Below are 27,608 nucleotides of genomic sequence, written 5' to 3' on the forward strand. Positions count from 1 at the left end.
ACAGAATAAAGCGGCTAGAGATAATGAGATGAGATAAATAAAAACTTTATACAAAAAGTCAGACAAAATCATTTCCACTTAGAATGTAAACAAACCGGTGAAATGACGGTAGCAATTTGTGAAAAATGCTATAATAATAATTCTTGAAAAATTTTTAAAAATATGTTCCTACCATCAAATACCATCAAAATTCCAAATTTTGTTGCTTTTTTTTTTGTCTTTTTGGGGGTTTTCTTTTTCTTCTTCTTTAGGGTTTTTTGGCGGTTGGCAAACCAACTTAAAGGTGCATTACTGCCACCAACTGGGCTGGAGTGTGGAACAGGCGGTATTGGGTGAAAAAAAACGATATTCTTTTAGCTATTTCTGTTTCTTTTAAATACTTACAACAATTTTGGGGTTTTGTTTTCGAGTAGAGTTTTTATTTCGTCCTTGGTTGGTTCAGCAACACACGCCGTCATTTGGTTTTTTTCTACTCACGGTATATGAGCTGATAACCTAGTAGTAGAGTAGCCAATCAGAGTGTGCGATTGCTCTTTAGATTAGATTAGATTAGATTAGATTAGATTAGATTAGATTAGATTAGATTAGATTAGATTAGATTAGATAAAACTTTATTGATCCCTTTGGGAGGGTTCCCTCAGGGAAATTAAGATTCCAGCAGCATCATTACAGATAAACAGAGAAAAGAAATCGAGAAAAACTTCTAGATAAATTCAAATAAATTAAGTATTTACATATTCAAATATAAAAGAATAAGATATGGGGAAGAGAGGAAGGGGGGGAGAAGTGGGGCTAGGGTAAGTGTGTGTGTGTGGCAGGGGAAGCAGGAAAGATATTGCACTTTATATTGCACATTATATTGCACATTGTCCAGTATTGCTTATTGTTAGGCTAGGCTACTGCTCCTTCCCATCCTCTGTCCTCCTGTTACCCCTCCTCCCCCCCAGAGAGGAGTTGTACAGTCTGATGGCATGAGGGACAAAGGAGTTTTTGAGTCTGTTCGTCCTGCACTTGGGAAGGAGCATTCTGTCACTGAACAGGCTCCTCTGGTTGCTGATGACGGTGTGCAGAGGGTGACTGGCATCATCCATAATGCTCTTATCCAGTGAATGTGGATAGAATAAACAGTATTATCAGATGGGATATGAAATAATAAAATAGACAAAAACACTCCAAATGCAACTGATTATTCACTAATCCGGTATCATTATCTCTTTATCTAAAATAACTGCAACTGAATAACAATAAAAATCATCTGAACTTCTTCAAAGCTGAAACCATTTTCCTTTTTGACTATAATGATTCTTTCCCTCTTTCACTCTCTCTTTCTGTCCTGAATTGGTGTCTGCCACAGTGGAGTTAGACATCTTTGTTGGGACATGATGTTCTACATATCTGACAAGGCAAATTATGTATGCGAACACATTTTCCTGCCAAGTCCAACACAGTAAAGTAATACTGTATTAGAGCTTTATGAGGAAACATTGAAGTTCATACGTTTTATTACAATGCATCGTTACAAGTACATAGTACAGAATTATAAGCACATGTACAGTGATATCTAAATTCAAGAGATTGTTACTCAAAACAAAAGCTTATATACTAACAAATGTATTGAATATAACATTTTTTCTGTCCAGCCCGCACATATGATAACCTGGATGCCTGTGAGGTGGTGCGATCCGCTGAGCTTTCCATCGCTGCAAAGCTGTTAGCGGTAACTTTTTTATATTTATTGCATTACATATAGAAAAAAATTGGTTTTGGTTTGGACTCTTTTACCTGTATTTTGTATATTTTCTACTGTAACTCGAAGCAGGATATATTCCTTTTTTCTCAGTTGCACTCAGGTTGTTCCTATTTTCCTCTATGCTGTTTTCATTGTACTATTCACCATTTGAATGAAATGTTCAGTATATTATCTTGATAACTGAAGATATATACATATATTATACAGTAATGTGCAAAAGTCTTGGGCACCCTATTTCTTTCATACAAAGTTTGTTATAGATTTCTATTTTGACTTCTACTGTACATAATCGAGTCACTGCAAAAACATTTTAGAGTTTCAAACATTCATTTTCCAGCACAAAATTAAATGTTAGAAAAAAAAAAAGTTTGTGTCTGAGCAGCATATTACATAAGGGAGCACTTTTCAGATTAAAAAAGAAAACATAATGAAGGCTATTGGGTTTTGCTGCAAAATTAAGAAGCAAGTGTGACAGTCAAAGTATCCAGAAGAACTGTGGCTGGTTCTACAAGATGCTCAGTAAAACCTACAGCTCATTTCCTTATAAAACTGCACTCATTGTACCTGAAACTACTATTTTTTTTTTTTAAACAAAGGGTCGTCTCACACCAAATATTGACTTTGTTTCATTTATTATGGCTTACTGCTGTTTATAGTTTTTTTTTTTAACGTTGAAACATTTCATTTAATTATTTTTAAGCCATTTTTGGTGTACATATTTTAAGCCATTTTTGGTCTATTTTAGACATCTTTTATATATATATATATATATCTCATCTCATCTCATCTTCTCTAGCCGCTTTATCCTTCTACAGGGTCGCAGGCAAGCTGGAGCCTATCCCAGCTGACTACGGGCGAAAGGCGGGGTACACCCTGGACAAGTCGCCAGGTCATCACAGGGCTGACACATAGACACAGACAACCATTCACACTCACATTCACACCTACGGTCAATTTAGAGTCACCAATTAACCTAACCTGCATGTCTTTGGACTGTGGGGGAAACCGGAGCATCCGGAGGAAACCCACGCGGACACGGGGAGAACATGCAAACTCCACACAGAAAGGCCCTCGCCGGCCCCGGGGCTCGAACCCAGGACCTTCTTGCTGTGAGGCGACAGCGCTAACCACTACACCACCGTGCCGCCCCATATATATATATATATATATATATATATATATATATATATATATATATATATACACACATTATATACACACACACATGTTACAGTGGTGCTTGAAAGTTTGTGAACCCTTTAGAATTTTCTATATTTCTGCATAAATATGACCTAAAACAACATCAGATTTTCACACAAGTCCTAAAAGTAGATAAAGAGAACCCAGTTAAACAAATGAGACAAAAATATTATACTTGATCATTTATTTATTGAGGAAAATGATCCAATATTACATATTTGTGAGTGGCAAAAGTATGTGAACCTTTGCTTTCAGTATCTGGTGTGACCCCCTTGTGTAGCAGTAACCACAACTAAACGTTTCCGGTAACTGTTGATCAGTCCTGCACACCAGCTTGGAGGAATTTTAGCCCATTCCTCCATACAGAACAGCTTCAACTCTAGGATGTTGGTGGATTTCCTCACATGAACTGCTCGCTTCAGGTCCTTCCACAACATTTCGATTGGATTAAGGTCAGGACTTTGACTTGGCCATTCCAAAACATTAACTTTATTCTTCTTTAACCATTCCTTGGTAGAACGACTTGTGTGCTTAGGGTCGTTGTCTTGCTGCATGACCCACCTTCTCTTGAGATTCAGTTCATGGACAGATGTCCTGACATTTTCCTTTAGAATTTGCTGGTATAATTCAAAATTCATTGTACCATCAATGATGGCAAGCTGTCCTGGCCCAGATGCAGCAAAACAGGCCCAAACCATGATACTACCACCGCCATGTTTCACAGATGGGATAAGGTTCTTATGCTGGAATGCAGTCTTTTCCTTCCTCCAAACATAACGCTGCTAATTTAAACCAAAAAGTTCTATTTTGGTCTCATCCGTCCACAAAATGTTTTTCCAATAGCCTTCTGGCTTGTCCACGTGATCTTTAGCAAACTACAGATGAGCAGCAATGTTATTTTTGGAGAGCAGTGGCTTTCTCCTTGCAACCCTGCCATGTACACCATTGTTGTTCAGTGTTCTCCTGATGGTGGACTCATGAACATTAACATTAGCCAATGTGGGAGAGGCCTTCAGTTGCTTAGAAGTTACCCTGGGGTCCTTTGTGACCTCAGCAACTATTACATGCCTTGCTCTTGGAGTGATCTTTGTTGGTCGACCACTCCTGGAGATGGTAACAATGGTCTTGAATTTCCTCCATTTGTACATAATCTGTCTGACTGTGGATTGGTAGAGTCCAAACTCTTTAGAGATGGTTTTGTAACCTTTTCCAGCCTGATGAGCATCAACAATGCTTTTTCTGAGGTCCTCAGAAATCACCTTTGTTCGTACCATGATACAGTTCCACAAATGTGTTGTGAAGATCAGACTTTGATAGATCCCTGTTCTTTAAATAAAACAGGGTGCCCACTCATCCCATTGATTGAAAACACCTGACTCTAATTTCATCTTCAAATTAACTGCTAATCCTAGAGGTTCACATACTTTAGCCACTCACAGATATGTAATATTGGATCATTTTCCTCAATAAGTAAATGACCAAGTATAATATTTTTGTCTCATTTGTTAACTGGGTTCTGTTTATCTACTTTTAGGACTTGTGTGAAAATCTGATGATGTTTTAGGTCTTATTTATCAGCAGGCCTCTGTCAGTCATGATTGACCATGGGATCACATCCTAATCCTGGCTATCTGCTCGAATGGAACAGCGCCTCTTGTAGCTGTAGAGGCCTATGCGGGAGTGACAGTCTCTATCGCATAGGTCACATATGTAGATGGTCTCTGGTCTGTTGGAGTTGTTGCTCTCCTTACTGCATGCTCGCTTTTCTGCTGTAGCGTTCATCAGCTTTTCTTCCCCTATCTTGAGGTGTTGGTTCAGGGTGCGCCTCCACCTTGTGGAGCTGCAAGGTCCTCCCAGGTCTCAATGTTGATGTCAAGTGCTTGCGTGTCTCTCTTGCAGACATCCTTGTATTGCAGCTGTGGGCATCCTGTGCTTCGCCTTCTGACTGCCAGTTCTCCATAGAGGAGGCCTTTTGGGATGCGCCCACCTTTCATGCTGTGCACATGGCCCAGCCAATGCAGTCTGTACACCCTCCTCAGGTCTCCCACCTGAGGAGGGTGTACATGCTGGGAAGGCCAGCTAGGGACAGGACCTCGGTGTTGGGCACTTTGTCTTGCCACGATATGCCCAGGATGCGGCAGATACTTCGCAGATGGAAGACGTTGAGTCTTTTTGTCTGCCTGGCATATGTGGTCCAAATCTCGCTGTTGTACAGCAGTGTGCTGATAATGCAGCCGTTGTACACTGCCATCTTGGTCTTTTTGGTCAGCTTGGGGTTCATCCACACTCTAGTGGTGAGGCGTGCGAGTGTTGTAGCTGCTTTCCCAATCCTCTTGTTGATCTCAGTGTCCAAGGAGAGGTTGTTTGTGATGGTGGAGCCAAGGTATGTAAACTGGTGGACGGCATCAAGCTCATAGTTGTCAATGGTGATGACAGGTGGTTCCACTGTATCTTGCCCCAGGACATTAGTTTTCTTCAGACTGATGGTCAGGCCAAAGTCTTTACAAGCCTGAGAGAATCTGTCCATCAGCAACTGCAGTTCATGCTGTGTGTGGATTGCAACTGCTGTGTCATCGGAAAACAGCATGCCTCTGATAAGGGCTATACAAACCTTTGTCTTTGCTCTGAGGCAGGCGAGATTGAAGACCCTGCCATCTGATCTGGTCCCCAGGTAGATTCCCTCTGTTGCTGTGCCGAAGGCATGCTTTAGCAGAACAGCAAAGAAAATCCCAAAAAGAGTGTTGGAGTAAGGATGCAGCCTTGTTTCACTCCATTGCATATGTCAAAAGGCACTGAAAGCTGCCATTGAACTGTACTGTCCCCTTCAGGCTCTGCAGTTTTGGTGGGCAGCTGATTTTCGGAAGAATCTTGAAAAGGTCGTCTCTGCTGACCAGGTCGAAGGCTTTAGTGAGGTCGATAAAGGCAACATACTGGGGCATCCACTGTTCTCTACATTTCTTCTGGAGTTGATGGAGGGAGAAGACCATGTCCACCATTGACTTATCGGTGTGAAATCCGCACTGTGACTCTGGGTAGACACATTCGGCCAGCTTCTGCAAATGAAGCAAGATGACCTGAGTGAATATCTTGCCTACAATGCTGAGCAGGGAGATGCCTCTGTAGTTGTTGCAATCACTTCTGTTGCCTTTGTTCTTGTAGAGGGTAATGATCTTAGCGTCCCTCATGTCTTGCGGTACAGCTCCTTCTTGCCAGCACTGACATAGGACATCATGTAAAGGAAGAAGGAGGGCAGTCTTGCAATGCTTAATCAGGTCTGGGAGGGGGATCCTGTCACTGCCTGGGGCTTTGCCTATGGCCAAGTTGTCGATGGCCTTGCTGAGATCTTCTACGGTCAGCTCTGTGTCTAATTCTCCCGACTGGCAGGCACTCAACAGCATCAAGGGCTAAAGTGGTCATGTATTTCTCTCTGGAGTAGAGGTCGGAATAGTGTTCCACCCATCTCTCTATCTGTTGGCTTTTATCCGTGATTACTTCCCCAGTGGAGGACTTGAGGGGGGCCGTCTTGCTCTGGCCTGGTCTGAGGGCCTTCTTGATGCCATCGTACATTCCTCTGATGTTGCCTGTTGCAACGGCTGTCTGGATGGACTAACTGAGCGCTGTCCAGTATTCGTTGGTGCAGTGTCTAGCAGTCTGCTGGATCTTGCTCCTGGCAGCTCGTAAAATCTGCAGGTTCTTCTCAGTTGGTGACTGCTTGCACTCTGCAAGTGCAGTGCATTTGGCCTCAATGACAGGTGTCATCTCAGTTGACTTGGCTTCAAACCAGTCGTGAGTCTTCGAGGTCTTCTTCCCAAAGGTGGCCAAGGCTGTGCGGTGCATTGTGTCTCATATGGTTTCCCACTTCACTGTGGCAGAGTTTCCAGGCTGCAGCTTGCCATGCTCTTTCTCAAAGGCCATTGCAAACTGTTTTTTGTAAGGTCTGGCTGGGACATCCAGCTGACATCAATGTGTGGGTTCCCCTGTTTCTTTGAGCGGTGGAGCTTCTTCGGCAGCAGTCTGATTTTGCAGCACACCAAGGAGTGGTCTGTGTCACAGTCCACACTGTGATAAGTGCATGTGTGGAGGACGTTCTTGATGGAGGCATGTCTGACTAGGACCAGATCCAGTTGGTGCCAGTGCTTAGAGCGGGGGTGTCTCCAGGATACCTTGTGTTGAGGCTTTGTTTTGAAATAGGAGTTGGCAATGCACAGGTCGTGGTAGGTGCACTTCTCTAACAATCGTTGTCCATTCTCGTTCATCTTGCCCACTCCAAACTGGCCGAGGTACGAAGTCCATGAGTCATGGTCTGCACCCACTCTGGCATTAAAGTCGCCCAGGAGAACAAGTTGCTCATGGCTAGGGATGCTCCTGATGATGGATGCGAGATTCTCATAGAACTCATCTTTTGCATCTGGGGTGGAAGACAGTGTCGGGGCATACACGCTGACAAGGGTGACGGGGCCATCAGTGGTGTTGAGGCAGAGAGTAAAGAGTCACGCTGAGCCGTTGCTACCAGGTTCTACCATACACAGTAGGCCATTCCTCACTGCAAAGTCTACTCCGTGTTCTCTTGGTTCATCTGAGCTCTTCCCCTGCCAGAAGAAAATGTAGTTTTTTTCCTTCAGTGTGCCTGTTTCAGGTAGCCGTGTTTCTTGAAGGGCAGCTATGTCAACATTTAGTCTCTTGAGCTCGTCGTTTGACAGTAGTCTTTCTGGTGTCACTAATGTCTTGCAGATTTTCGGAGAGACTGGTCAACATTGTCCAGACATTCCAGCTTCCCAGTTTTAGAGCTGGTCTCTTTTGTCTAATTCTTCTTTTCTTGCTTGGTGCGATAATTGCAGTTTGATGTTCAGATAATTCCTAATCTCCACGCACCCATTGAAGAAACCTGACCATGGCGAGACAACACCTTACTGGCTGGGGGCTGCCCAGCTTGAGGCGGGCAGTAGCTGTCCAGTGAGATCCGAGGGTCTCTCCCACCGTCAAGAGCAACCCCTGGCACTCAGCTCTACGCCAATCAAGCAATGGCTTATAACCGGTGACCGTTGCTCCCTATGTTGTGTCGATGCCAAAGGCATAGTTGGAGTGGCCTCTCTAGGTGTGGTTGGATGGATGTTAGCCTGGGCGGTGTGATATGGAGGACAGACTGTCACCAATGTAGCATGTCCTCCCTCTCCTCATCGCTGATGGATCCAAAGGAACAGCAGAGCTGCTACAGTTTGGCACTAGCGCCATCGCAGGAGCTGCCAGAATGAGGTTGACAACAACTACAAACTGCCTTAGGGGCTCCGACTTCGGATTTTTCCTCGAGGTTTATTCCTGAAGCCTTTTCCATTACTGGATATGGCCACAAGGCAGCGTAGGTTTGAAATCTGAGTTTTCCTTCTCCTGGATGGACTGCCTACCAAGGCTGGTGAGCTTCATCTACCTGGAGCATCTGGTTTTGAGGCGCCAGAAATCCACCTTCACCACTTCTCCTGTCAGCAAAAGCAGTTCTGGCGGGCTTAGAGGCTAAGCCACACGAGCAGGCCAGAAGTTGGACTTAGTTGTCAGAGGCTGTTTGAGGCGCATGCCAGGAGGGGCACTTTGTAGGTCATGGGAGCTCATCCCCACTACCGCCCCTCGGCTATGATATATATAACAGTTATTCCACAAAATCAAGTAGTACATGAGCTGATAGCCGACAAGGCGCGTTGCGCCGAGTCAGCTATAAGCCACGTATGACGAGATTGAGCAGAATAACTGTTTTATTTTATCCACATTCACTGGATTTTGAGAAACAGAGTATTTTTATTTTTTGTAAATTCGATAAATAAAAACCTTATATAAAATGTCCAACAAAATCATTTCCACTTAGAATGTAAACAAACCAGCAAAATGGCAGTAGCAATTTGTGAAAAATGCTTCTTTTTTTGTCAGGTGGCAACCCAACTTAAAGGTGCATTAATACCATCGACTGGGCTGGCGTGTGGAACAGGAGATATTAGGGTGGAAAAACCCCCTATATTATTTTATTTAGATATTTCTGTTTCTTTTAAATACTTGATAACAAAGTGATTTATCTGACTTGATGCACTCCACCATTTTGGTTTTCTCTGCTCACAGTATATGAGCTGAGATCCTAGTAGTAGTATAGCTAATCAGAGCAAACGATTGCTCATATCCAGTGAATGTGGATAGAATGAATGAATGAATGAATGAATAGATAAAATTTTATATATATATATATATATATATATATATATATATATATGCATATATGCGCATACACACACACACACTGTACCCTTCATGATTATTGGCACCCTTGTAAAGTTTAGTGAAAAAAGGTTTGAAAAAATCCACCTTTTGGTGAAGTCGCTTCCTCTCACACTGAAAGAATGAGGAAAAAAATCCAAACTTTCATTAAAATAAATTTATTCAGATAAAAACAAATCCCTCATCAAAAAATAATTATTCTCAACAAAAGCATATGTGCCCGCTATTATTATTTCAATTAGAGTTAGGATTTTTTTTTCTTATTTTTTCAGTGTGAGATGAAGCTACTTCATCAAAAGGTGAACTTTTTTCTAACCCTTTTTACTAATCTTTACAAGGGTTACCAGTAATATATATTCATGCCCTTTCATGCTATAGTGTGGTGTTTACAATTCCAGAACCATTACAAGGTTCAGCTCTAGGCACTGGTATTTTGAATAGAATATTCCTGTGATGTATGTTTGTGCATATGCATGTGTACAATCTGGTGTTTGCCAGACTGTTGTTAGTGTAATAGCAGGTTTAAAGATCTGATGACACGTTTTTGACATCTTTGGCGATGTTTTATAACATAAAAAGTAATTCCTGATGATCCATATATTAATTCACGAAGGCGCCTATTTTACAAGTTATGAAAAAATGCGGCTATTTGGGCAAATTTGACGGGGCTGCAACACCCAGGAGATGAATGAGGAGGAGGGGCTATATGACGTCATCGAAAGAATCTTCCTCCTCACTTACCAGTTTGTTGTTGATGCGACAGGTGTTCAGTTTGTCATTATTAGTATTATTATTATTATACATTTTATATATATATATATATATATATATATATATATATATATATATATTTTTTTTTTTTTTTTTTTTTTGCTTTTGCTCCAAAACCCACAAGGATGGGGTAAGTTTATTCAAGTTTCCCAGAGATCCCGAGGTGCATTCGAAGTGGGTGAAGCAAGTCAGGCGCACTCGTGACAAGTGGGAGCCCTCACCAACATCCGTCCTGTGCTCTGAACACTTCGATTTGGATTGTTTTGACACCCTTCCCAGCTTAAAAGAATCTCTTGGGTGACAGATTTGTAGTAGCAGTTGTAGTATTTTGCCTTTGCATTGTGGTTTCTTATTGCCAAGTTGAAAGAATTTGTTTCTCAAAGCAAACACTGAGGGAAAGCTAACTTAGCCAGACAAGTAGGCTACAGATTGTCATTTGCTTACGCTGATGTAGGTTATCAAATATTTTGCTTCATTCAAGGATAAAACTAAGAAGCCATAAACTAGAAGACGTGCCTGCCAATATTATCCTAAATGTATCACGGATCAGGCATAGTCGTAAGCTTATTATGTTAGCCGTTTGCATGCTCCATTAGGAACTATGTATTCAGTGTAGCATACGGCTTACATGATATAAGCAGTGTTTACACATGCAAGACAACAATACACAATATTAAAATATTGATTCCGTAACATTTTGAACAAATACGGGTTGACCTACCAATCCTTGTTATCCAACCTTGTGGTGTTCGTCAATGCTGGGCTGTCTGCCTGTCCGCTGTCCATCTCGGAGTCGCTCTCAGATTGGTGCACAGTAACAGGTTCAAACCTGTACGGTTGGATGCACCCGTGTTCGTCATCACTAGATTCTTCCGATCTATCCCACTCACAACACAATTCTAGACTCCCAGAAGAGGAAGAGCTAGCACTAGAGAGTTCACCGGCGTTTTCATGCGCCATTTCCATTGAGTAGAACCAGAGTAGAACAGCCAGTGAACCGCAGCGTGTTCTTCCGCTGACGTCACAACATGGCCGCGAGCCACGGACCCAGTTTTCTTGCGCTGTGCAATTAAAAGTTGGATATTCGCGTAACAACAGCTTCTTTTCACGTAATTATAACAGAAATCTAACATGTTTGCCATGTTGTATAGTTTATTTAAGAAATTGCATAGAGTCATGTTCGTGTCATCAGATCTTTAAGAGAGGTTGTAAAGCTGAACTGGGTGACTGGAACAAGAGGACTGAGGGATGAGTTTAAGTGCCACCTATTGACAGGGCAATGATCACACACTTCACTCAGCCCTATCTTCTAACTGGTTAGACTTTGTTTCAGTTAAGCAGTGGAAAAAAAAAACCCATTCATAACGTTACATACCAGTTGTCTTGTGTAATTCTGATGTTTGTTTCTTGTTACAAAACACTCATTGATCTCTGAAAGGTGATTATTTTTTCTCTTTTTAACAAACAGGTTGACTCTAAGGACTTAATGAACTGCCTGACCAGTCGCACCATCATCACTCGTGGGGAGACAGTGTCCACTCCTCTGAGCATAGAGCAGGCTTTGGATGTTCGAGATGCTTTTGTGAAGGTGAACGTCCCTTCTTTCTTCTTGCCTTCTTTACACCACTCCATTGTATGTTGATGTATGAATGTCTTTTTCTCTTTTATAGGGAATATATGGACGCCTATTTGTGTGGATTGTTGAAAAGATTAATGCAGCCATCTATAAGCCTCCATCTCATGAGCCTAAAGCGGTGCGACGATCCATTGGCCTGTTGGACATCTTTGGTTTTGAGAATTTTACAGTCAACAGGTAGTTAGTTGATTAGTTCATGCACATTTCAAAAAGTATTAATAACAGAATTCAGTATTGGTTATAACAATCAGGGATAACCAAAGCAGGTCAAATGACAGACTTGTTCTTTACATTTGTTTGTTTGTTATTTTTTCCTCTGTAGCTTCGAGCAGCTTTGTATCAACTTTGCCAATGAGAACCTGCAACAGTTCTTTGTGCGACATGTCTTCAAGCTGGAGCAGGAGGAGTACAACCTGGAGAACATCAATTGGCAGCACATCGAGTTCACTGACAACCAGGATGCACTGGACATGATCGCCATCAAACCCATGAACATCATCTCACTCATTGATGAAGAGAGCAAGTTCCCCAAGGTGAGAAAGACAGAGGAAAGGAAACAAAGGAGAGTGATAGCAAGAAATACAGAAATGTGTAAGAACGAGAATGAGTGAAAGAGAGCAATGGTTCATAAGGTTTTATTAACTGTTGTACAGGGCACGGACACCACTATGCTGAACAAACTAAACTCTCAACACAAGCTCAACACCAACTACATCCCACCAAAGAACAGCTATGAGACACAATTCGGCATCCAGCACTTCGCTGGCATCGTCTACTATGAGACTCGAGGTCAGGAACAGAGGATCCAACTGCTCAGAATCCTAGACTCAAACTTGCATATCATTTTAATAACACTATAACCAAACAGAACCCTACTTCTGAGTCACATGATGCTAAACTGGTGTGTTTAATCTCCTTTATACAGTGTCTTGCAAAAGTATTCATCCCCCTTGGTGTTTGTCCTGTTTTGTTGCATTACAAGCTGGAATTAAAATGGATTTTGGGGGGTTTAGCACCATTTGATTTACACAACATGCCTACCACTTTAAAGGTGCAATTTTTTTTAATTGTGACACAAACAATAATTAAGATAAAAAAAAAAAAACAGAAATATGGAGTGTGCATAGGTATTCACCCTCTAAAATCAATACTTTGTAGAGCCACCTTTTGCTTCAATTACAGCTGCAAGTCTCTTGGGATATGTCTCTATTAGCTTAGCACATCTAGCTATTGAGGTTTTTGCTCATTCCTCAAGACAAAAGTGCCCCAACTCCTTCAAGTAAGTAAGTAAGTAAGTAAGTAAGTAAGTTTAATTTGTATAGCACATTTAAACACAGCATACACTGACCAAAGTGCTGTACAGAGTCAATATTTAAAAGACAAATGATCAAAAGAAAAATAAATAAATAAATAAATAAATAAAACTATAATAATAACAACAATAACAATAAGCTGATGGTTAAGGAAAGGCCAAGGAGTAGAGATGGGTTTTTAGCCTAGATTTAAAGGCAGAGATGGAGGGAGCAAATCTGATGTCCGGTGGGAGCTGATTCCAGAGGCGTGGAGCAGCAACAGAAAAAGCTCTGTCACCTCTCTGCTTCAGCCGCGAGCGAGGTACATGAAGAAGCCCTGCGTTAGAGGATCTTAGAGACCTTTGGACTGAGTGGGGCTGTAAAAGGTCATTGATGTAGGCTGGGGCCAGCCCACTGAGTGCTTTAAAAACAAATAATAAAACTTTAAATTGTATTCTGAAAAAGACTGGGAGCCAGTGCAAGGAGGCCAGAATGGGAGTGATGTGCTCACATCTCCTGGTGCCAGTTAAAAGACGTGCAGCTGCGTTTTGGACCAGCTGTAAACGTCTAAGTGAGGTTTGAGGGAGGCCAAGATAAAGGGAATTGCAATAATCCAGTCGTGATGTGATAAAAGCATGGATGACTATTTCAAGATCGTTATGAGATAGGAAGGATTTGAGGCGGGAAATCACTCTGAGTTGGTAAAAACTATTTTTGACCACAGTGCTAATCTGTTTGTCAAGACAGAGATCAGAGTCAAGGAAGACACCCAGGTTTCTGGCAGAGGGTGTGACATGAGGAGTGAGGTGACCTAAATCATTCACTGTAGTGCATCTTGCCTTGGAGGGACCAAAAATAATGACTTCAGTCTTGTCACCATTTAGCTGGAGGAAGTTGTTAGCCATCCAATTTCTGATGTCTTCAAGACAGACAAGGAGAGATTGGATGGAGTCCCTAGATTTTAAGGGCAAATACAATTGTGAGTCATCAGCATAAAGGTGAAAGGAAATGTTGTGCTTTCTAATGATGTCACCAAGTGGGAGCATGTAGAGACTGAAAAGCATGGGACCCAAGATGGACCCCTGGGGGACCCCATAGGAGACAGAGGCAGTTGATGAGGAGAAATGGCCAATAGAAACAGAGAAGGTCCTATGTTTAAGGTAGGACCTGAACCAGAGAAGAGCAGTGTCCCTGATGCCCACCTGCTGGTCTAGACGGCTGAGGAGGATGTTGTGGTCAACAGTATCAAATGCAGCGCTAAGGTCGAGTAAAACCAAAATGGCATTATCACCAGAATCTAAAGTGAGGAGCAGATCATTAGTTACTTTAAGCAGGGCTGTTTCAGTGCTGTGAAGGGACCTGAATCCTGACTGAAAAGGTTCAAGTATGTTATGGGTGGTCAGAAAAGGAATCAGCTGTGACAGTATAGCTTTTTCTAGAACTTTTGAAAAAAAAGGGAGCTTGGAGATGGGGCGATAATTTTGCAAACATTGGGCATCGAGGTTGGGTTTTTTAAGCAGGGGTTGGACGACTGCATGCTTAAAAAAGGTAGGGACAGTACCAGATGTGAGACATGAATTTAGAATTATTTGAATCGATGGCCCAACAGCATCAAAATCATCCTTTATGATACAGGAGGGAATGGCATCATAGGGGGATCCAGTGGTTTTCATATGTAAAACTAGTTCCCGCAATTCACTGAGAGAGATGGGCTGAAATTGGTTAAAAGTAGAAATAGCTAGTGCATGAGAGTGAACAGGTAGAGCAGTTGATAAGGAGGGCGTAAACACTGATATGATGTTCTCTATTTTATCAGTGAAAAACTTAAGAAATTTTTCACAGGTCTCAGTGGATACGTCAGCAACTGGAGAGTTAGGAGGGTTAAGAAAAGAGTTAATAGTGCTAAACAGAATATTGGGTCTGTTGGAATGTGTACTAATTAAGTCAGAGAGGTGCTTAGTTCTGGCTTTTTTAGCTGCAGTCTGGAAGGAAGCTAAAGTCGACTGGAAAATTTCAAAGGAAACAGTGAGATGGTCTTTTTTCCATTTCCTTTCAGCTTTACGGCAGGCTTGCCTGAGTGAGCGGGTGGCCTCATCCAACCAATATTGAGACTTTAGCTTGGGGTGGGTGAATGTGAGAGGAGCTACAGAGTTAAGTATGGAAGAGCAAGAAGATTGAAAAAGACTGACTAATTCGTCTGGCCCAGAAGAGGATGATGCCGCTGTTGCAATGGTAGCTGCAACAGAGTTACTGATGAAACTATCTGAGAACTGGGATGCAGTTTGAGTGTTAATGTGACGAGAGTGACGACCTTGAATTTTGGCAGTTTGCAGGGCATTTGATAAACTAACATTAAACATAATAGGTTTATGATCAGAAAAAATGGCATCCTCAATCACAATGTTATCCACAGAAAAACCATAGGATAGAACAAGGTCGAGTGTATGTCCCAAGATATGAGTAGCTTTGTTTATATGTTGAGTAAGACCAAAGGCATCTATTACACCACAGAATTCGTTAACCATGGGTCTGTCAGGACAACAGACATGGATATTAAAGTCGCCAAGTATAAGAAGGCGATCATACAATGACAGGAGGTGAGAGAGAAGGTCAGAGAATTCTGTTACAAAGTCTTTGTTGTGCTTAGGAGGCCTGTAGACGAGTACACATACCAGCGGTGACATACCACATTCTACAATTACGCATTGCAGTTCAAATGTAACAAAACTCCCCACAGAGAGTGTCCGTAAATTAAGACTGTTTTTAAAAACGAGCGCTACCCCGCCTCCTCTTCCAGCGCACCTGGGTGTGCTAATGAACGAGCACTGAGGCGGGCAGAGTTCATTAAAGACAGAAGACTGGCCAATTCCAGCGCTAATCCAGGTCTCGGTTAAAAAGAGGAAATCCAGGTTGTAACGGGAGAAAAAGTCATTTAGAACAAAAGTTTTGTTAGACACAGACCTGCTGTTGACCAGGGCGACTTTTGCAGTGAAGTGGACCGTAGCCTGAGGGCAAGGGGAATATTCCAGAGGGCGGATGTTCAAGGAATTCACCCCGCTGCGACGTATCCGCAGTCTCGGGCGAGCAGAGCAGACAGGTGTTTGAGGTTGGTCCTCCAAAGTGATGGGAACATGGCAGGAGTACCAGCAGTCCCACGAACAACGGGCCAGGAAGAGATCTGTCCGGCCTAGATGGACTGCAGAGAGCCGACGAGGCCCAGGCTGGGCGAGAGAAACACTCACGATTTTCCTCATTGCCACTCGGACGCCTCCACGCTTACCTCGGCGCCTGCGGCGCTTCTTCCGTAGAGAGCTACAACAAGGTAGGTGAAGGACACAATCCAGGGTGGGGTAGACAAACAGAGGATGACATTCGATGAATGGAATAAGAGATCCATTGGTGGTCACCAGTGCGCTTCTAAGATGAAGCAGAGTCTGACGATCATAAATCCAGGGAGGGCCAGCAGAGCAGTGGCAGCATAGCATGAGTAGCAGCATAAACAGACATAGCGCAAATCGGACAGGTAGCAGCTCACGGAGCTGACGGCAAGCCGAAAGACACACTGGCGCCATCTTGCTTCCTCAAGTTTCAAGTTAGATGGGTTGCATTGGTGTACAGCAGTCTTCAAGTTATGCCACAGATTCTCAATTGGACTGAGGTCTGGGTTTTGACTAGGCCATTCCAAGACATTTACATGTTTCCCTTTAAATCACTCCAGTGTAGCTTTAGCAGTATGTTTAGTGTCACTGGAATGGCTGGAATGTGAACCTTCATCCCAGTCTCAAACCTCTGACCGACTCAAACAGATTTTCCTCCAGAACTGCCCTGTATTTAGTGCCATCCATCTTTCCCTCAGTCCTGACCAGCTTTCCTGTCCCTGCAGATGAAAAGCATCCCCCCACAGCATGATGCTGCCAGAAAGAGGAGGACAGAGAGAACCAACAACCCATTGATCACCCCAACAACTCTCTAGGCTGTTCACACCCAGCCCCCAGTGACCCACACCAACAGGATGACTCAATGACACCTTAGGATTGCTTTTCATCCATGAGAGGATAAATACCTGATACTCCCTATTAGTCAGACAGAACTGAAGAAGCCTTTCGGATGAGAGGTGAAACGTCTTCAAGAATCTTCAAGCAAGTCCAGTTGCTCTCTTTTACCACCCACAGTTTACTATGACCTGGATGACTAAGAATCTTCACAGACTCCAGATTTCTGTTTTGTCATCTTATTGTTTGTGTCACAATAAAACAACAAATTTTTTTCACAATAAAACAAGTAGTTGCACCTTTAAAGTGGTAGGTATGTTGTGTACATCAAATAGTGCTAACCCCCAAACATCCCTTTTGATACGTAATACGACAAAACAAGACAAATACCAAGGGGGATGAATACTTTTGCAAGGCACTGTAAGTACAACACCATACACTATACACCTATAGACACATAACATTATCTCAGCTTATCAACTCTTGACTACAAGAGAAAATCTGTGCAAATGAATTTTTTGTCTAATTGTCCAAGTAACTATTTCAGATTTCACTACCACAGTGTTGTACTGATTATTAGAACTCATTTAAAATGTGTGGTGATTACTAAACATTATTCATTTGTGATAAAAAATGGGTGCAGGTTTTCTAGAGAAGAACAGAGACACCCTTCATGGTGATATCATTCAACTGGTTCACTCATCCAAGAACAAATTCATCAAGCAGATCTTTCAAGCTGACGTTGCTATGGTAATGACATCTATCTATCTCTTCTCTCTTTAAATTCCTTTCTTTTATAAATTACATAGGTTTCATTAAACGTTTGCTAAAACGAGGAACTCCTAATAAAATGGATTTTATGCAGTGGTACCTCAGTGGTAAAGAATGTGTGCAGTATGATGATATATCAATGCATTTTTTTTTTTAGATATTGCTGATATCTTAAGTATGTTTTATATCAATTACAGTTCCTGATTAGAAGCAGCTGGTTGGATATTTAAATGTGATACTGACTCTTTAAAATAGTCAAATGTTACATTTTTAGTGAAAAAAATTAAAAGTTTTTTTCCTGGCAGTTTATTAGCAAACTTGCATATTGTTATTAATGTTGTGTATCATTGTCAAGTCTTGTAACATGATATTTGTGTCTTATACCATAGTGCTATTAAATTCTCAAATCTGATTAGTCTAAACAGCAGCTATATGCCAGTAGTTCCTGATGAAACTATAGGTTTAGATTAATTCAACGGCGCGGGAAGACATTGTCGGCAGGGGGTGCTGTGCCGTGACCTGGGAAATTTTTTTGAAGGGGGGTCTGGGGGTCCTCCCCCAGAAAATTTTGTATTTCTTAGATGCAATTTCCTGCATTTTAACCAATCAGGCGTCCGAAATCCTTTTAAGCTTGCAATTGCAATATTTCGTTAAACTGCCTACTACTTACAGGCCTAATCCGTAAAAACGACGTTTTTTTTTTTTTTTTTGAGTGATGACGGAAGAATCTGAAGCCTGTCTGTCAATGACAATTCTCAGTTAACACGATTACGAAGGACAGGTTATTTTAGAAGCAGAAGCGCACAGCTGTGGTTTAACAGTCGCAGGTTTTACATCTGCTCTAGATAAACTGAAGGAGACGCGGATTCCACCCGATTACAGCCTTACATACCCAGATCCAGTCAAGCGAGTGTGCATTTCAAATACAGTAGTTAGTCGCACACATGCACACACACATGAAACAGAACAACACTCTCGCTGGAACAACACAAACACCATGGTTCTCTCAATCAACAGACCGAAATCCATGAACCCACTCATCCTATTACTATGGGTTAGTGACACTAACTTAGGCCCACTTTACACGGGGACGGTATAAAACAAAAATGCAAAAGTCCGTTTTTGTTCTCACTTTTTTCCGCGTCTACACGACCGTTTTCAAGGAGGAAATCTGCGTCTATACGGTGACGCATAAATGTCTCCGCTATGTCTGCACGCATGCGCAACGTCTTCTGTCTTGTCTGATCTGCACCGCTGTTCTGTCAAGTTATCCTACCAAGCCTACTACGCATGCGCGAAATCCAGGAGGGTAGGAAAATTTAACAGTAGTTTTGTCCCACCGATCAGCTGGGCTGATAGAAAATCGGTGAGAATTTCACGCATTTGCCGATTTTTATGTTTTGTGCGTATTGGTCGAGTCTTTGGCTGAGTCAAATAATTTGTAATGACTTATTTTGAATAATAAAACGGTCTGTATGAGAACTTGCTAGGATAACTTTACAGAACACCGGTCCGGCTGAGGTACTGTAGTGCTCGAGGGAGGAGCAGGAGCAAACCGAAACTTTTAATCTGCCTTTATTAAGTAACACTCACTCTTGTTTCGGTGAAGAAGAGAAAAGGCAGTGTCCATCTCAGCGAAATAAACCCGTTCGGCTGCTAGTTTTGTTTTCAGTCTCGGGTTTATGGTTTCACGAGCGGCTTGAATAGGCGGCGCGCGCGTGCACGCACACGCGTGTGCGCAACTTGGCGACACCAAACTGAGGAGCTCCAGCTGGGCGGGTGAACAGGAAAACACATCTACTGCATTAAAACACAGAGCAGCTTGAAGGTCTGTTGGATCGGGTGTAATCAGACATGCTCTTACTTTTTTTTTTTTGGATAGGACAGTGTAGAGAGACAGGAAATGAGTGGGAGAAAGAGACAGGGAGGGATCGGGAAATGACCTCGGGCCGGAACCGAACCTGGGTCCCTGGATTTTATGGTATGATGCCTTAGCCATCTGAGCCACGACACCCCCACTTACTTTCTTACTTCCCGGGCTGGCATGTGCAGTATATGACATATGTATGACGTAAACGCGTACCCGACGTGAGCAGATCCGAGCAGAGTTTCGCGTATTGGGTAGTTTAGACGGATACGCAATGGGGGCCGTTTTTAAACTTATCCACTTTGGAAGGCGTTTTCAATTTTATCCGTTTTTCAGCCTCGGAAACGCCGTCCTCGTGTAAACGAAAGGCACTTCTGATAAAATATTTAGTCGTTTTTACCCGACAGCGTCCTCGTGTAAACGGGCCCTTAGTGTTCTATTGCAAAAATCACTCATAAAAGTGATGCAGCGGTATTTCACACTCTCCATTAAGAAAAGTAAAAGTAAAACATGATGAGCATGGACACACCGTTTTAAACGAACATTTTTTAAGACTGTAGTTACATCTGAGTCAACTTCAAAGCACGATGCTAGCAACACCTGCACTTGTTCAAGGCATACCAAATAGGCTCAAGTGAACACGACACAGCGGGCAAAATTAATAACCAAATGGCCTTACCTTAAAACGCTGTCTTGATCATATGACTTCTCGCAATTATTCCACTTAAATCCACACGGTTCTCTTCTGAGACATAGTAACTATTAAGTATCAACTAACTAACTAACTAACTAACTAACTAACTAACTAACTAACTAACTAACTAACTAACTAACTCTTACTCTTCTCTACAGACGGTCGACTCGTACTTGCTTCCTGTTGTAATTTCGCGCGCTGAAAAGCTGAACGTCAACGTCACGACAAAAAAAATTCTGATGGTCCACTAGGCTACATATTAAGTTATAAGTTTTAATTAAATCCTTTTTTAAATAACTAAAATGTAGCCCTCATCATCCTACATCTAAAACATGACATATAAAATCAGCAGAGCCAAATGAAAACAAATAAATAAACAAATATATTTTCACGTAAGTTTTGTTTTATGTTCATGTCAGTTTTGAGGGTCCACCACCAGGGGGTGCTGCCGCACCCCCCGCGCCCCCGGTTCCCGCGCCGGTGGATTAATTTGTTTTTTTTTCCTGATACATCATCAATTCTATTGTAACAGCTCATCCACTGGGAAATGTATCAGAGATACTCCACATCTATGTGTAATAATACTGTATATTATATTGACACGAGTGCTTTACTGGGAAACACACCACTTGGATTTTTCATACGAACTACATCTGGGACATGGAGAACCAAACTCATGACATAAATCCCTACATGTCACTCGTGAGGAAATCAATGAATTGTTTTGATAAATTTGGGTACTTTTTGTTTGTGAATGTGTATATATAATGAGGCGGCACGGTGGTGTAGTGGATAGCACTGTCGCCTCACAGCAAGAAGGTTCTGGGTTCAAGCCCAGCGGCCAGTGAGGGCCTTTCTGTGTGGAGTTTGCATGTTCTCCCCATGTTTGTGTGGGTTTCCTCCAGGTGCTCCGGTTTCACCCATGGTCCAAAGACATGCATTCACACCTATGGGCAATTTAGAGTAGCCAGTTAACCTAATGTGTGTGAATGTGTAAGAATGTGTGTGTGAATGGTTGTTTCCCAAGCCCAGAAATGGGAGTGTTGCAACAGGAAGGGTATCCGGTGTAAAACCATGCTCCAATTAATATGACATGTGGATCAATAGGGTCCACATGGACCCTGACCTGGCAACAGTGCTGGACAAGGGAGAAGATGATGATGATGAATGTGTCTATATAGTAAAAGAAAAATCACACGTTGGCTTGAAGGTATGAAATTTATCTTCTCCTGTTGAAAAACTTGCATTTTTCATACAAAATACATCACAGAGCTGAGTGACATATTTAAATAATATCGACTGGCGTTGAGTGGTATATCAAATATATATGACACTGAATGAGTCCAAGACGAGCTCAGTATCAGTCTAGCTGAATGGAAGATATCTGATGAAGCCATTATCATCTCATCTCATTATCTCTAGCCACTTTATCCTGTTCTACAGGGTCGCAGGCAAGCTGGAGCTTATCCCAGCTGACTACGGGCGAAAGGCGGGGTACACCCTGGACAAGTCGCCAGGTCATCACAGGGCTGACACACACAGTGCGTTTACATGCACATCCAAATCGAGCTACTGTCGGTAATCAAGCTAAGGGTCCCAGCAGGGGTGCCAGAGAAATCCAATCCTACATGCACACAAGGAAATCGAGCTATTGTGTGAGGTACATTGTGCACCCGAGCCACAGGTGGCGCTACACGCCCCATCGTGTTGGTACACTTCCGGTTGTCATCATGAAGAAGAGCTATTCAAGAGTATAAACAAAGTTATCAGCAGTGTTGCCAGATACTGCTGATGTTTCCCAGCCCAAAACATGCTCAAATCCGCCAAAATACACTTAAAACCGCCCAATCTGGCAACACTGGCAGTTCCATGTTCACAAGTTCCGTGCTCAAGCTGTTAGGCTTGCTCTAACAGACTGTATGGCTACAAACTGTCCTGCGCAGACCACTGTTTTGTAAGACAACTTATTTTGCACAATTGTATATTTTTCTAAAGTCCATTTTTTGCTTACAAAACTTTTTTTTTTGCTTACAATTTAACTTATGTCTTAATAAACACACAAAAAGTTCAATTGTTTTGTTTTTATTGACATTCTTCAGATGTTGGAGATATATATATATATATATATATATATATATATATATATATATATATTAGTGCTGTCAAAAATGTCGCGCTATTAACGCGTTAACTTGACTCAATTTTAGCGGCAATAATTTTTTATAGCGAGATTAATGCTCTGTGACATGATGTAGGTTTTTCATAAGCTTTTGAAACTGCCAGGAACTTGGAACAGAGACTTTGCTTAGAAAAACAATAGCAGCTAGACTGTAATGCCACGCCCCGCACAGCCAGAGTCCTCTGCCCTCCTCCCCCAAAGAACCAGCGCGGGCAGGGCGCGCTAGTAGAGATGGAATTTATGGCTCTTTGATGGGATCCGCATCTTTGTGATCCGTTCTTTGAAAAGAGCCGTTCAAAAGACTGGCTCATTTGGCTCTTTTTAAATATTTATTCAGTTTTAAGAAGACAGCGTCTAAAGAAGCCAGATCCCTCTGAATTGTAAACTCAATGCTATCCCAGAAATCCTTCCTGTAATATGCAAATTTGGCCGCCTCTGATTGGACAGCGTGACGCATCAACAGGCAGAAAGTGTAAAAGTACAAAATGTGTTAAGTGAGCTGAAACAGTAAAGATCAGATTCAATGCAATATTTATCAACGAATAACTTAAACTTAATATAATAGTGTACTTTATATTATAATCAAGCATGTCAAGCCTACCATCACTGTGTAACCTATCTCTCTGATTAGAGTTGTAGACTAACTCAAGCAGTAGCTCACTTCACTCATGGTTCTCTTGCTAGCCCCGCGCCGGTGCTCGGCTTAGGTTTCACTTTGCAGTGGCTGTGTCAAGACGTGTTATGCTTTGCAATAAAAAAAAACATTGGTATAAAGCAAGCCCATTCACTTTTTTATGCTGATAAGAGAATTACAATGGTTTTTTATGTGACAAAAATGTGCGATTAAATTGCGATTAATCGTGAGTTAACTATGACAGTCGCGACATTAATCGCGATTAAATATTTTAATCGCTTGACAGCACTAATATATATATATATATATATATATATATATATATATATATATATATATACACACAAATACAATGACTTGTTTATGTACACAATTCACAGCTATGCAACAGCTGTACAGATGTATTTGGTGATACAGTAAGTGAGCTAAATTTTAACAGTGCAAACAATGCCACAAAAAGAAAAGATTCATGCCGTTGTCATGATTCGTTGTCATGCCGACCGAAGCTGTTGTGTTTCCCGCTTTTGGTCTCGTCACTCGTCACTTCCGGAAGGGGCAGTGCTGAAGTAAGTAGCTCGAATACGTAGCTCAATAGGGTATACATGCACTAAGTAGCTCGGCAGAAATCGCTTAATCTAGGTCGTGTAGCTCGATTCCGAGAAATCAAGTTCGGTTCAATTTCAACCGAATTAAGGTGTATACATGGCATTTTGAACTTCGATTTCAGTCGAGCAACAGCAGAAATTCGATTCTCTATGTGCATGTAAATGCACTGATAGACACAGACAACCATTCACACTCGCATTCACACCTACGGTCAATTTAGAGTCACCAGTTAACCTAACCTGCATGTCTTTGGGGGAAACCGGAGCACCCGGAGGAAACCCACGCGGACACGGGGAGAACATGCAAACTCTGCACAGAAAGGCCCTTGCCGGCCACGGGGCTCGAACCTGGACCTTCTTGCTGTGAGGCGACTAACCACTACACCACCGTGCCACCCGCCATTATTATTATTATTATTATTATTATACACACACAAACACACACATATACTCTTCCAGTTTTTCAGTGTCCGTTGGTATGTTTTTCTCTTGTAAATATGCATGAAGAATATCTAACTACAACCCCAATTCCAAAAAAGTTGGGACAAAGTACAAATTGTAAATAAAAACGGAATGCAATGATGTGGAAGTTTCAAAATTCCATATTTTATTCAGAACAGAACATAGATGACATATCAAATGTTTAAACTGAGAAAATGTATCATTTAAAGAGAAAAATTAGGTGATTTTAAATTTCATGACAACAACACATCTCAAAAAAGTTGGGACAAGGCCATGTTTACCACTGTGAGACATCCCCTTTTCTCTTTACAACAGTCTGTAAACGTCTGGGGACTGAGGAGACAAGTTGCTCAAGTTTAGGGATAGGAATGTTAACCCATTCTTGTCTAATGTAGGATTCTAGTTGCTCAACTGTCTTAGGTCTTTTTTGTCGTATATTCCGTTTTATGATGCGCCAAATGTTTTCTATGGGTGAAAGATCTGGACTGCAGGCTGGCCAGTTCAGTACCCGGACCCTTCTTCTACGCAGCCATGATGCTGTAATTGATGCAGTATGTGGTTTGGCATTGTCATGTTGGAAAATGCAAGCTCTTCCCTGAAAGAGACGTTGTCTGGATGGGAGCATATGTTGCTCTAGAACCTGGATATACCTTTCAGCATTGATGGTGTCTTTCCAGATGTGTAAGCTGCCCATGCCACACGCATTAATGCAACCCCATACCATCAGAGATGCAGGCTTCTGAACTGAGCGCTGATGACAACTTGGGTCATCCTTCTCCTCTTTCGTCTGAATGACACGGCGTCCCTGATTTCCATAAAGAACTTCAAATTTTGATTCGTCTGACCACAGAACCACTTTGCCACAGTCCATTTTAAATGAGCCTTGGCCCAGAGAAGACGTCTGCGCTTCTGGATCATGTTTAGATATGGCTTCTTCTTTGAACTATAGAGTTTTAGCTGGCAACGGTGGATGGCACGGTGACTTGTGTTCACAGATAACGTTCTCTGGAAATATTCCTGAGCCCATTTTGTGATTTCCAATACAGAAGCATGCCTGTATGTGATGCAGTGCCGTCTAAGGGCCCAAAGATCACGGGCACCCAGTATGGTTTTCCAGCCTTGACCCTTACGCACAGAGATTCTTCCAGATTCTCTGAATCTTTTGATGATGATATGCACAGTAGATGATGATATGTTCAAACTCTTTGCAATTTTACACTGTTGAACTCCTTTCTGATATTGCTCCACTATTTGTCGGCGCAGAATTAGGGGGATTGGTGATCCTCTTTCCATCTTTACTTCTGAGAGCCGCTGCCACTCCAAGATGCTCTTTTTATACCCAGTCATTTTAATGACCTATTGCCAATTGACCTAATGAGTTGCAAGTTGGTCCTCCAGCTGTTCCTTTTTTGTACCTTTAACTTTTCCAGCCTCTTATTGCCCCTGTTTCAACTTTTTTGAGATGTGTTGCTGTCATGAAATTTCAAATGAGCCAATATTTGGCATGAAATTTCAAAATGTCTCACTTTCGACATTTGATATGCTGTCTATGTTCTATTGTGAATACAATATCAGTTTTTGAGATTTGTAAATTATTGCATTCTGTTTTTATTTACAATTTGTACTTTGTCCCAACTTTTTTGGAATCGGGGTTGTAAGTTTTGGTAGCCTTTCGGTTGTTCAGCACGTCTTTCTTTTTCCTGATGAACAAAGAAATGCTTCTGCATATACACAGCAGAAAACTCTCATTGAATATTCGCATCAGCTCTGACGTGTGACGACATGCAACATCTGTGTGTCTTGACAACCATGCAATATCGTAAACCATATTCAACGCTCTTTTTCTTTTGGGTAGAGTGACGTAATACACGTAGGATAAGCGATATGCTAATAATATTGCATGCTATCAAACCAAATGAATGAAACCCGCTAGAAGGAAATACAATACATCTTTTTATTCCATCTAAAAAGTGTCCTGTACGTATAATAATTCCTGATATTTCACTCCGATGACGTCACTCCCAGTGTTTTCCCACTGATAAGATGTGCGTTGTCAAAATGGTGAACCAGTTCGGAATTAAAATTTTTTTTATTAACTTGCATATTTTTGTGTGTGGATGTGTCCATATCATATAAAGAACATTACACTGTGGTGCAAAGATATGAAGTTTATCTTCTCGTGTTGAAAATAGTTTCACTCGTTTGCTTCGCTCACTCGTGAATATGTTCACCACTCGAAGATACACTTCATATCTTCACGTGTAATATCCTCTACATACAGTTTAAAAACATGTTGATATTTAATCGACAAATATATAGTTGTTGAGATGGTGAAGCTTTCTGTAAGGAGACATTTGTTTAATATTTATGGAAGGAGTCTCCGGTATCAGTGCTTTGCAAGAATCAGTACTTTTTCACTATGGGAACAGAGGACTATACATTTTGCTGCTTCTCAGTAACATGATAAGTTAGGTTTTGAGGTTTTTTTAATTTATTTTTTTATCTTTTTAACTTCAAGAGATAAAAAAGAGAAGCTGGTGAGGGAATGACTGTTTATACTATAATGTATGTGATAATAGGAACTAACTTGTCTTCTATCCACAACATTAAACATAACTATAAATGGTTAAAAAGCATGGCATTAGTCATTAATAAACGAAATATTGCAATTCCGTGGTATAAGAGAAATAAAACATTGTGCAGCATGATGTTATTGGCGAAAAATCAACTATGGGGTGTTAACTGTAATTTTGCTTTGCTTTGGGCCATATGTCACTACCCCTTTTCCCTAAATATCACATATAAGAACCATGCTGGGTGACACGGTGTTGCAGTGGTTAGCACTGTTGCCTCACAGCAAGCAGGCTCTGGGTTCAAACCTGCTGGTCGACTGAGGCCTTTCTGTATGGAGTTTGCATGTTCTCCTCATGCCTGCATTGGTTTCCTCCAGGTGCTCCAGCTTCCTCCCACAGTCCAAAGACATGCAGAATTAGGTCAACTGGCTACTCTAAATTGCCCATATGTGTGAATATGAATGGCTGTTTGTCTCTGTGTTAGCTCTCTGTAATGGTTGGATATCCATTTGGATAAGCATGCTTAGATGTGCTCATTATGGACCAAATCATTTCAGATTCTTAAATGTTTCTATATTTATTGGATTGCTCTGTGTTAATACTTTCTCTGTTTGTTAAATTTGTGCCAGTTTCAATGTTGCTCCATGCACAGCGTCACGCCTCCTCTTAAGGTAACACTGGAACTGAAACGTCCAACCTCATTAGCTGCTCAGTTCTTGTGCCATTTTTTGTGGTTAATGTCCCAGTTTTTGTTTTGCAGCATCCCAACCAGAAAACTAACCTCATCTCATGCCACCATCCCATTCTACTCATCACTTACTGAAATCTCACTCCATCCCACCCTTACAGAAAAACCACATGAACTTCACATGTGATTTCTCACATGTGAAATATGTGGAAAATGTGTTTTGCACATGGGAAACATAT

The 27,608-nt window shown here is 41.7% G+C and overlaps 1 protein-coding gene across 1 annotated transcript in view; it reads left to right on the forward strand.

Moving 5' to 3' along the window:
• myo7aa (myosin VIIAa) overlaps positions 1-27,608 on the forward strand; it is a 233,156-nt gene that overhangs the window by 61,507 nt on the left and 144,041 nt on the right. The window contains exons 9-14 of the mRNA XM_060924322.1: positions 1,641-1,717; positions 11,445-11,564; positions 11,647-11,789; positions 11,935-12,145; positions 12,266-12,401; positions 17,540-17,646. Coding sequence (XP_060780305.1) covers positions 1,641-1,717; positions 11,445-11,564; positions 11,647-11,789; positions 11,935-12,145; positions 12,266-12,401; positions 17,540-17,646 — 794 coding nt within the window. The remainder of the gene's footprint in view (positions 1-1,640; positions 1,718-11,444; positions 11,565-11,646; positions 11,790-11,934; positions 12,146-12,265; positions 12,402-17,539; positions 17,647-27,608) is intronic.

Source organism: Neoarius graeffei, chromosome 6 (genome assembly GCF_027579695.1).
Source record: "Neoarius graeffei isolate fNeoGra1 chromosome 6, fNeoGra1.pri, whole genome shotgun sequence".
Lineage (NCBI taxonomy): Eukaryota > Metazoa > Chordata > Actinopteri > Siluriformes > Ariidae > Neoarius > Neoarius graeffei.